Consider the following 12805-nt stretch of genomic DNA (forward strand, 5'->3'; position numbering starts at 1 on the left):
TAAAAGGTCAATTTGTAGATAATGACAGGTAACCTAGAAAAAGAAAAGGAATCATAATATACATTAAATAGCAATAATTTATAACAAATAGGTAATCAAATTGTTTGTTTATAAGTTTATTATGAGACATTTTTATGTGATATTATCATAAACGTTTTTTTACAAATTACTTTTGTACACTAAAATATAATGATTTAAAATACAAAATATAGCAGACTAACTCATGGATACCTGAGTACTTCTATTTGTTTGGATCATGTTATCTTCATTTAACAAGTAATATAATTACAAATTACAAATTTTCTCTTTGATTTAACACATCTACTTTAATGTGTTAAATCCAGGTACATACACCAAGTTTTAAAGCAACCATGCTAAATTTGCATAACATATGATCTGTATAAAACTATAAACTGCTGACATCCAATACAACAAATAACAATACACACAAAATGATGATTCATACCTTCAATTATTATTCTCAGAAATTGCACTACAAACCCATACATTATACTCATCCATCCGAATTATAAATGAGCTTGAACTAGGAGAACCTCCTCCACCATATACCTATGCATACAACAAATATATATATAAAGTTCAATTCAAGAAATAGCAACCTACTTTTATTCATTTGTTTATTACATCTTAAATGAAAATACATTTCTATATCTTACATTTACTTATATATATATATATATATATATATATATATATATATATATATATATATATATATATATATTCTGTTATGCATACCTTTGCAATCACAGATGTATCAGTGGAGCTATCTTTACTTCGCAGACACATTTTAAGATTTTTCCCTTGCATGTAAACAACTGCTCCAATAGGCCTAAACTTATAAACTTTTTGTTATTATTACATTTATCGGATCCAATTAAATTATGTAAAACATACATTTTTATAAAACTGAAATACCTCAAACCAGCTGCTTCACTTTTTATGCTGAGTTTCTTGCCGATTTCATCACTTAAATTAGGGTTTCCATCGATTCTAACCCCCAAACACTCCCCATATAATCCTCTGCCCAACCTAACTTTAAACACCTTTTCCAGAAATTTAGATGATAAACTCTCTTGATCAGCTATGGTAGCACTTCCATGTGCAACTAAATTCATCACGTTAATCTTCATTAACTGTTTAGATATACAAATTTGAGCAAAGTTTAGTTTACAATCATATAGAAAAAGTTCAAAAACATTAAATAAAAGACATAATAAGTGTTGTATGGATAAAGTGTTGAATGATGATCATGCTTAAGAACAAAGAATGTTCTTTGGACTGAACCAACAGTCATAATGAGAGTAAATGACCATTTTACCCTTCTGTATAGAAGGGTTGCACTAACAGATTGTGCGTTGGTAAAACTTAAAACAAAATAGAGGGCAACAAAAACATTTGTTAAGGGCATAAAGTTAAGAAAAGCATGAAACCTGTTCAAACATATGTGGATTTGTGATGCAATTCAACTTTGAACGCCAAATGGAGAGTCCAATATTGAATTCTTTGATATCTGGCAAGCTCCACCTTCGAAGATCTCCATCCTCAATGTATTTAAGGACCATTTCCACTCTTTCTTGATCTTCACTGTTTAATAGATTTGCAGTATGTCCCTAGTTAAGAGAATATGTAAACAAAGGTTATAAAAGCATTAGTAGTGAATATTCTGTTAGTATTTGACTCAAACTGTATATTGGAAGGTTTTATTAGTTTTTGTGAATTTCAGATACTGATGCAGTGATAGTTGATCCAGCAACCAAATGCAGTGATTAAACATTCTATCACCCAAGCTAACTATGTAATTAATCAAATTACATTTATGAGAGTCTTCAACCACAAAGACGCAATGAAGTTGTAATCAAACAAAAGCATCATATGAGATAACAGGATACCTGATTTACTTACATTATTAGACCTCGTTTCTGATAGCTTGGCACAGAAATAGTCATATACAGCAGAGGAACTGCTCTTCTCCAAATTGACATGGTATGTAAGATTGCTGTTATGATCCTCATACAAATGGATATCAGACAGTGTGGACTTTCGGTGATCAAATCCTATCACCCTAATTATTTTAAGAATCGACCAGAAAATAAGCGATTCACATTAGGATGGACACACATAAACAAGCGGAATGAAGAAACTTGATTACATACTGGCATGATGTCCGCCGTGAAAGCTCAGCTGCAAACCCTTTTGGGCCAAGAAAATCAAGAAAGTAATATTTCTCAACTCCATCAATACACAAATCTTCAACCCTGTTTCAGATATGATCATCCAACTTAAAATGATAAAGTAACAAATGCAGAGAACGACGAATCAAGAATGCATAATGTGGTGAATTCACAAATCCCAACAACAAACTTGTTAATGTTCAGTGGGAGAATGTAGAATCATTTTACCTGAAAGGTTCGACGGATGAGAAGGGCAAGATGAGGCATGGGATATTGAGGTGGCGATGAAGAAGGTGAGCAAATAGAGCTGAGAATGCTCCGGAAAAAGAAGGATAGTTGTAGAGAACTAAGTTTTGGGTACGTTCTTCGCGAGCTTTAGTGAGTGATTCCAGTGCGGCATTTGATCGAAAACCTTGCGGGCGTCCTAATGTTGTGGCTTGGAATCTAGCGATTCCGCTCCGGTTCTTCCCAACGAGTGAGATCGAGTGTCTGAGTGTCATTTGCTACCATCAAATTACCTCGGACTTGTTATTCCTTTTACCCATTGAAAAGGAAAACTGGAAACAGGTCCGTACATATATCGTTTTACTATCTATTATTAATAGGATTTAAAATATATATATATATACAGAAGCAAGAACAATTGAGAAAATAAAAAAGGTTGAGAATGGGGGAATCGTTCTCGCCACTCATTTATTTTTGCCGTAAAATCCTTTGTTGTACCAGCGAAAATGGATAAGGAATACACATGTGTTTCCAACAAAACATGTTTGCTTAAACTATGCTAATCATTACCTTAATATATACAAAAACATAGTTTTTTTTTTTGTTTTTTTAATTTTTAAGAAGCTATTTATATCGAAAAATGATTTTAAATATACCAAAATTCATGATTTTTTATTCTCTACAAATAGACATCCATATTGATATACTTTTAAGATAAAATAAAAAATTTATTTTTTTTATATTTTCAGCTATCATTATTCATAAGTGAATAAAAATGCATCAGATTTTTGCTACAGTACATTCGTTATTCACTTATGAATAAAAATATATAATTAATTTTTTTTACAGTTTAAGTATCATTTATACTACTTATTCATATATAAATAACAAATTAACTGTAACAAAAATCTGATAAATGTTTTATTCATATATGAATATAAAATATGACGACAACTAATACACGTTTTATTCATATATAAATATAATATATGATGAAAGATGATGTAAAAAATATATTTTAAGTAAGAAAACTTTATTGCGTGTCATATTCATATATGAATGATACTTAAACTATAAAAAAAGTTACGCATACGTTTTATTCATAAGTGAATAACGAATATACTGTAATAAAAATATGATAGATTTTTTTATTCACTTATGAATAACGAGAGCTGAAACTCTAAAAAAATAAATTTTTTATTTTATCTTAAAAGTATATCAATATGGATGTCTATTTATAGAGAATAAAAAATTATGAATTTTGATATATTTAAAACAATTTTTCGATAATAATGGCTTTCTAAAAATAAAAAAAACGAAAAAAAAGTATGTTTTTGTGTATATTAAGGTAATGATGAGCATAGTTTAAGGAAACATGTTTGGTTGGAAAACACATGTTTATCCGTTATCCATATCCGACGGTACGCCTAAGTGTTTTGCGGCAAAATAAATGTGTGGCTGAGAATGATTCCCCCATTCTCAACCTTTTTTTTTCTCAATTGAACCCTCCTCTATATATATATATATATATATATATATATATATATATATATATATATATATATATATATATAGAGAGAGAGAGAGAGAGAGAGAGAACTAGGTTCAGGTGTTTAAAGTAAGTATTGTGTTATTGTATGTATAAATGTGGGCCAATCAAAATTTAAAATAAAAATAAATAATTAAATAAATAAATAAGGGTAAATAGGTAATTTGATAATTAGTTTCCACAAATAATAGCCTATAATTATGGTAACCATTGACTTAGCTACCTAGGTTTTTTCTATCCGCTTTTTAAAACCACAATGGCGAATTAAAGGGGTGTTTTGGCTCGGTGACTCTTTGTGTTCCTTCTCCCATCGTCGGCAGCCCCAAAAGCAACATAGGCAGTGGCTGTTGACAGACAAGAAATCGCATGTAGAGAGGGATGGGCAATCGATCTCCGGAGGACTCCTCCTTGGTGCATCTGCTTCGTCACCAGTGATTACAAGCCCGATGATACAAAGTCGTCGCCACCATCGTCCGCCCCAAACACCTTCTTCGCCACCGGCCTCTGCACTGCTCATGCTCTTTATTCGCCAACAGCAATGCCGTTTGTGATCGGTATGTAGCTTGTGATTTATCTTCATCTTAAAAACCAAGTTATCAACGGTTCTTCGTATGTTCAGAGACTGTATTTGATGAACTTGAAGCAATCGTGTATTTGATCGGTATGTAGTTTGTGATTCTTTATTTGAGTGAGGATTGTTTATTTGTAGCGGATACAATTTTTTATAATCAGAGGAACCAGTGGGTATTGTTGATTGAAGTATAATAACAATTAATCAGGATTTTTATGTCATATTCCTAATTAGAAAGATTACAAACTCACAGAATGCATACACTCTCCACAACCTTTTAGGTTAATTTTCACCTCGTAATTTTCACCTCGTATATAACAAAAATGTTTGATTATGAAGGACAAGTTGTTGAAGGACAAATCCAACACCCCAAGATTACTCAACTGTGACAGGCTGGTAGGGATTCCACCAACAAGGACCGATGTCTTTAGGGCGCCCCTAGTGAATTGCTTCAACCCTAACTCCCCCCTTTCAACAGATTGTGTTTTGCTTTTTTGGATTTTAATATAGCTGCTATAAAATTCTTTTTTTTATTTGTTTCTTTTGCAGGTTTCAAAGAATTGAGAGGGACGAGGAAGAGTTTTGTTTCAATATTAGGTTGGTTTAGTGAATTGAAAGACAGTCTTAGGTTTCATTGAAATTTGATTGTTTATTTTGTTTAATTTTGTTAATGATATTTGTTGCTTCTGCTTATTTTAGGGCTTGATTCACTACCCAACTGATCAGTTTGATTTTCCAATGGGGTTGTACAAGACTATAAGTTCCAATTCTGTTGGAATCACAAATTCCAATTCTGTTGGAATCACAAATTTTTCCTCATGATCTGCTGGAATCACAAATTCCAATTCTGTTGGAATCACAAATTCCAAATAGTGATCAATTCTGTTGGAATGGAATCACGAATTCCAATTCTGTTGGAGTCACAGAAGTTGATGTTTGAAGAACGGACGCAAAATTGAAAGTGATTCTAAGCAACATTATTCTTTTTTAATGTATTAGTGTCGTTGTTACATTTTGATGTTTTCTTACCCGTTTTGAAAGTTTTTTTAGTTTTATTCTTTAACAATAAATGTAATTCTTAAAAATTGTTACCCGTATTCTATAAGAAATAATGTATTTTTTGTTTTTATTCTTCAATTGATTGTTCAAGAATTTGTTATTCTACAAGAAGTTTTTAAAGTCACGATCAAGAAATAGGTTCAAGAATATTTTTATTATTTATGGTTCAAGAATATTATTATTTTTGAATATACCCATAAACATATTCTGTCAGAATGTCCGAATTAAAAGAATTATAATTCGTAAAATCGGATTTTTAAAATTAATAGAATCCATGATTCCTTAAAAAATGCAATTTTCCTTTATTAAATCTATATTAATTGACTAAAATACCCTTGCAATTAATTAAGATGATATTTTTCAATTATATTTAATTCAATAATATATATTAATCACTTTCTTAAAATAAGTAAATTTGATTGACCCACATTTATGCATACAATAACACAATAATTACTTTGAATAGAATAACCTAAGTCTATATATATATATATATATATATATATATATATATATATATATATATATATATATATATATATATATATATATATATATATATATAAGGCTAGGTTATTTTGTTTCCTACATCTATTGTGTGCCCGTATGCACAATTCTGGACCAATAGATGAATAAAATCAATGGGCATGATCTGAGGGTCTACGATATTAGAATAGGGTAACATGTACCATATAATCACTCAAATTTAATTAAAAGGGTATTTTAGACAATTAACTATATTTAAAAAAAGGAAATTTTCGAAATCAAAGGGATAATTCTGATTTTTTTTAAATTAATTCAATTTCAGTTCTAATTTAATTTGTAATCATAACCGATTATAACTTATTTTATTCTGTCAGAATGCGATTCTATTAGAATGAAATTTTGTTATAATGACATACTGTTAGAATAAAAGTTTATGACATCCTTTAAGCATACATAAATAAGAAGAAAACATGAATAAGTACATTATGAAACAATATACAAAATTGATTCTTGAACTAATAATATATCAAATAATTATATTCTATGATTGTGATACAAAAAGAACATTCTTGAATAATAACAACATTCTGAAAGAATAACAAGTGTAATTCTTAAAAACCAACAACATTCTTAAACTATGAGTATGATCAATCTTTGATTCATTCTTCACGTCATTCCTATAAGGTCTTAAAGCCATTCCTATCACAAATCCAAGAAAAACATCAAAATCCAACAAAAAACACTAATTCATTCTGAAAGAATAATATTGCTAAGATTCATTTTATACATTCTGACGGAATACATTCTACTATAAGGCACTCTTGTTCTCCATATTTTCTTTCTTTTCCACATGAATGAAAAACTCTTCAAAACCTAAAAAGAAAAAAAAATCATTAAAATCTAACAAAAGCATTAATCCATTCTGAAATAATACTGTTGATAAGATTTGTTTTATAAAATTTGGCAGAATACATAAAATACATTCTGCTAGAATACAAACATTTTGAAAGAATGGATTTATATAAATAAATTCTGATAGAATACACACAAATTCATTCACACATCATACTCAACTTTCACATCATAATCCACTAATTTCTTCTCAAAAACAACACTAGTTCGGGTTTTTTACAAACTAAAATACCAAAATAACATAACTACACATACTAACTTCAATTCTAAAAGAATATTTCATTTATGTTTCTTGCTTAAACTTCAATTCCATAAGAATTCTAACAGAATAGTATCTACTTTACTTCTAACATAATATTTCAAGACAAGTATAAACATGTTACAGTAATTCTAACAAAATAGAATGTAGTTTACATTAACATATTCTGACATAATCTTCCCAAATAGTTCAGCATATCAAACTTACATGAAGAATAACAACATTCTTAAGGAATACTCATCTATTACTAACATTATTCAATAATAAAGTTCAAAAAATAAACAAAGAATGGCATTTGCAGTTGACATTAAAGACTTATGCAAGTTTTGTTTAATCGATATCAGAATTTACATCTATTTTTTTACAAATAAAAATACGACATAAAAGTATAATTACAAGCTTAAAGATAAAATAACGGCTCAAAGGAAATACAAGATACTTACTGGAATGTTCACCTTAGAGAGGATAACATATATAAAAAAATTCTAGTAATAAAGAAGACAAATTTTAGCAAATGGTGCACTTAATTATTATAAACAGATAGGATAACATATTCACATGATTTAATATACAACCTTGACCACGTTTTCTCGAATTCAATAAAAGGAATAGATAATTTTTGTTTTCATATTGTTCAAACTTAATTTTAGTCGGTGAGATGATGAGGAAGGAAAATAAAAATTATATAACTTATATTAGTTGACTTTTAAGAACTCGTCGGCAACCACATAAAAAATATGGTTAATTCTCTTCTACAATTTTTACAAAACCTAGTTGTCATAGCAAATGATTCGAGGTGGATAGTATTCCTGGCGAAATCTATAATCGAGAATAAACCTTACCTAGGTATGGCTGTCGTGAAGAGGGTTTGCAACCGGAGATGTAGCCTGCATCAGTCGCCTCCGACAGAGCCTTTATAGATAAGAAGTCAGCGAAGGGAAGAAGCCGATGGGGGTGTGTCCGACGTTTTTAGAAGAAATAGGAGGAACGGATGGTGGTGTTTATAAGTGGAATAGAGTTTTAATAGTTAAATAAAAACTGATCCCTTAAATAAATGAGTATCAATTGTTAATTTTGGATATTAATTAATACATATATGTAATATTACTAATTTACCCTTATTAATTTAATTAATGATTAAATTATTGCTAAATTCTCATTGGTGCATTTAGGAACACAATAGTTGTTAGAAACATTTGAACCTAACTCTCTCTCTCTCTCTCTCTCTCTATATATATATATATATATATATATATATATATATAATAATAATAATAATAATAATAAAAGATATATTAGTAATATTGTATATATATTAAATAACATTCCAATTAAAATGTCTATATTTATAGTTAATAAATTAATTCATCCCTATATATCATCACAGTCAAGTCAAGCCATTATCTGCAAAACCCTAAGCAGTCATGTTCATCAACTAGACGCTACCAACTAAGGTTAGTCTATTTTTATTAATTTATAAATTATTCTGATTTTCTATGAATGGGTATGCAAACGGAAGAACTATGTTTATACTTTTAATCTACAATACCAGTCATATTATAAAGGTATTATAAGTGTAAATGGCTTTGACTATAGATAGGAGTCTAGGAATACACTTTAATTCATATTATAAGGCCGTCCGGTATACACTATACGAACCGTCTCGTGGTCTACGCGGCCATAAAAACGTAAACAAAGGAAATTAAGGAAACTTTAATTTAGTAATTTTAAAATTAAAATGAAAGTCTATTAATAAAATTAATATCAATTTATTATTATATTTAAATATTATGTGCACTTTAATAAGATGGAAAAATTATAAAATGACATGTTGAAAAAAAAATAATAAAAAAAAGTCATGTGACATAATGTATTAGAAGATAACAAGTGACAAAATTATTTTTATTTATTAGGATTTGATTTGATATATGTGTAAATAAAAGAAATTAATTTTTAAATTTAAGTAAGGTAATATCCATTTCAATTTTAAGAATTGAAAGTGATCCGATTTACAGAATTGAATGCTAACATGTGCTCCGATAATAATTTCAAATCAAATACCTTTCTTCATCTTTTTTGTTTATATCTCAGATTATGAAAGCGTATATTTCCTATGTTTTAATTTAATTTGTTTGATTTTGAGGGGAGTATTGTTATGCAATTTAATTATTTTTACATATAGTTACTAGGTTAGAGCCCGTAGGAACCATGATTATACAAATAACTAGGTTATAACCCGTGTATTACACGGGATACAAATTAAAATAACATACAGTTACATGTGATACAAATTAAAATAACATATAGTTGGTTGGATGGGACATAGGTCAAAATTTATTAAATTTTTTGGACATAAAAAAATAGGATGAGTGGATGAGCAAGTATCTTATTTAGTTTTTATTTACTTTATAAAAATGTGTCAAAATGTACCATGTAGTGTTTGAAGCATATAAAAAGAGAACCCATTTGAATGTTTCAAACTTTGAAGAGTGTATTGAGCTTCAATGGAATGTAGGTCGAATGGGAAACCTCTTTCTCTTCTGATCGTATGTCTGAAAAAATAGAGTCAAATAAAAAAATGTATTTTTTGAAATAGAAATCAAAATAAACTTGGATCAGGTTGGTTGCATTTTTTCTTTGTTAAAAATAAAGATACATTGTCTTTGGTTGAAAATAAATTATGTTGTTATTTTGAGATAAAATAAAAGTATGTTAATGTTTTTAGTTGAAAATATAAACAAAGAGTTTGGGTAAAAATAAAAGTATTTTTGGGAAGATGTCGTTCAAAATGGGATGCCATGTGCTACAAAAAATTCTAATTAATTTATTTTGATTTGGTGGTAAACATTTAGTTTACTTGTTATTTATACAAGTATGTTTGTGATGTTAATAGTGATGAATGTCATAAATCAAAAATGTCTTTGCTTGATAAACTTTTTGTCTACTAGTTTATACTTATATATTTACATATCATCATTTAACCATAAAACCTTTTAAATGTTATAACTTCTGGTAAAAGAATAAATTTGGCACATCTCTTACAAATAGTTCATATTATTGTTTAATTTTGTTTAAAAAAATCTTTAAAATATAAAGGAAATTGAATTTAAATGTTACAATTATTTGATATTTTCAAGACTAATTGCATGTAAAAAAGTTGGGGTCATCAACTTTTTTATTTTCAAAAAAAAAAAAAAAAAAAACTGTACACAAAATACTTCTTTGATCGAAACATCTTTCACACAAGTTAGACATGTTTTTAAACATAAACCTAATGAATATCTAAAAAGTATGTTGAAAAAAAAACATTAAAACAAAAAAAAAACTTTTCAATAAGAATGTTAAACCAAAAATGTGATCGATATTCACCTACGATACATATCTCATTTCTCTATAACAACTTCAAAAATATACAATAAAAAAACCCCCACAAAATCATCTTAAAATAACAATGAACTTTAAACCATAAACCAAAACTAACAATGAACTTTGAACATTCTTCCCGATAGAGCAAAACCACACAGAAGCTTCACAAGAGCACGCCTATGACAATGAAACTTTGCACATCACCTAAAAATAACAATGAACTTTGAACTACAAACCAGAATAAAAATGAAATTTGAACCATCATCCTAAAATAAAAATGAATATTGAAAAAACTTCCATTTATTCAATAAAACCTCAGCCATCCAATATGATTTATGTTTCAACGAAACTCCCACCACAACATTTAATTCTCAATTTCATCTTAGAGCAGCTTCATCAAAACAGCTCCTCCTCCAACCAAGAGCAAAACATGTAAGCCCCTCCATCTTTAGTGCATGGTCAACATCTTGTTATTACCTTGAAAACTTGATTCTTGAAAACCTCATTAAATCAACAAAATGCAAGTGTGTGTGACTGTGTGGCACACATGGCCTGGAGGTGGTGTTTTCGTTCAGAGCTTGTGGCATCCTGACCTAAAACTTAAAAAAAAAAATCCATCAGCTGTTAAATTAACCATTCAATTTAATCTATTGAACATTTCATGACACAGGTTCCTGAATCCATTGAGCACTCTTGCCTAGTCGTGAACCAAATTAAACAAAGCAAAAAAGACATAAAATGCCCCACACATTAAGTTTTTGGAGTTGAGGAATATTGCAAAATTATTTTAAAACCCAGGAAAACTAATGAATTTAAAGCATTAACATCCAAAAATTTCTTATCAAATTTTTGAAATGTTGTAATATAAATCAGTTGCTAAGAGATAAAATTATTACAAAAATATGAAGACAATAGAAGATGACATGTGGCAATTTAGGAGTCTTTTATTAGGTAGATATTAGGTAGATAGAAGATTAAATTTTTATAGTAAACTAATAATTATTAATCAACTATTTTCAATAAATTATTAATTAAATATGATTTTGTAGGATTTTAAATATAGAAATACAATTAATTAACTTATTAAACACGAATTAAATTTCTCCTAAAAATCAGAAAACATGTCTAAATTATTATCAATATCAATACTTTTTAAGAAATAAAAAAAAATGATGAGAAAATGACAAGTGTCATTTTTATAGAGCATTTGAAAAAGAAAACATAAATTATGAAAAAATGACAAGTGTCATTAATAATTATTCTTTTATTAGTATATAATTTTTTTTCTAATATTTGAAGCGGATTGTTGCATAGAAATATTCAATGTCTACCATATTATATAATATGGTTGTATTGTGCACTTAATAAATTACAACTTTTTAATTGCTACAACATTCTATCATAATTTATAATTGCAGTCTTTTAGAATGTGTCGTATTTAGAATGTCCACTGTGAATGTATAGTTTGATTCTTTTATTATTATTTTTTTAATCACATCTTAAAAGATGTTACATCATCCTTACATAATGTTTTTTATTCTGTTTGTTTGTAGGTGAATGACCGAGTATTATTTCAAAAATAAAGATTTGTTTTTGTGCTAAATTACACACATGCTGCAAACGAACAAAGAAAGATAGAGACTATTTCAAGAATTTCAAGAATGTTTTTTAAGATTTTCTTTTTTACATTAATTTTATTAGAAAAAATTGCAAAAATGGTCCCTGTGGTATGCATTTTTTTGGGGTTTTAATCCAAACGACGACTTTTTTGGATTGGTAGTCCTTTTAAGGTAGTTTCGTTGCGTTTTTGGTCCCTCGGTAAACTGAAATGACTAGAATGCCCTTCTGATATTTTTTTTATGTTTTCTCTATTTAATTTAAATGAAAAAGAAAATAAATAATTAAATTGGACCCACATCTCTCTCTCTCTCTCTCTCTCTCTCTCCTAAAAGCCTACACCACCACCGCCTCTATGTCATGAACCTTCGGAGGATGGAAAACTCGTGTTCTTCCTATCGAGGCTGCTATGTTTTCAGATTCATACATGAATCACAATTAATCGTCTTCCGATTCAAATAAAAATCACACAGTTGCAGTCGTGGAGGTGGTGGTTTGGAGAACCCGATTAGAACAAAGTGTGTTTTCTGGAGAGTTCGATTCTATTAGTTTGAACCAGTGATGAC

The 12805-nt window shown here is 28.6% G+C and overlaps 1 protein-coding gene across 2 annotated transcripts; it reads right to left on the minus strand.

Annotated features, from left to right (window-relative positions):
- Positions 1 to 245: 245 nt before the first annotated feature.
- Positions 246 to 2771, minus strand: LOC145116064 (heat shock protein). Of its 2 annotated transcripts, none has more exons than XM_079052430.1 (7): positions 2424 to 2771; positions 2178 to 2279; positions 1927 to 2086; positions 1455 to 1634; positions 940 to 1157; positions 760 to 858; positions 246 to 570 (listed from the first exon to the last, which is right to left on the minus strand). In XM_079052430.1, the coding sequence occupies exons 1-6, from the start codon at positions 2693 to 2695 to the stop codon at positions 768 to 770; spliced, it is 1023 nt and encodes a 340-aa protein (XP_078908556.1). In that variant the 5' UTR covers positions 2696 to 2771; the 3' UTR covers positions 246 to 570; positions 760 to 767. The 2 variants fall into 2 exon arrangements, with proteins under 2 accessions (XP_078908556.1, XP_078908555.1); XM_079052429.1 differs by having other exon boundaries at positions 251 to 570; positions 760 to 853.
- Positions 2772 to 12805: the final 10034 nt, after the last annotated feature.

Source organism: Lactuca virosa, chromosome 5 (genome assembly GCF_052849685.1).
Source record: "Lactuca virosa cultivar CGN04683 chromosome 5, Lactuca_virosa_CGN04683_v6, whole genome shotgun sequence".
Lineage (NCBI taxonomy): Eukaryota > Viridiplantae > Streptophyta > Magnoliopsida > Asterales > Asteraceae > Lactuca > Lactuca virosa.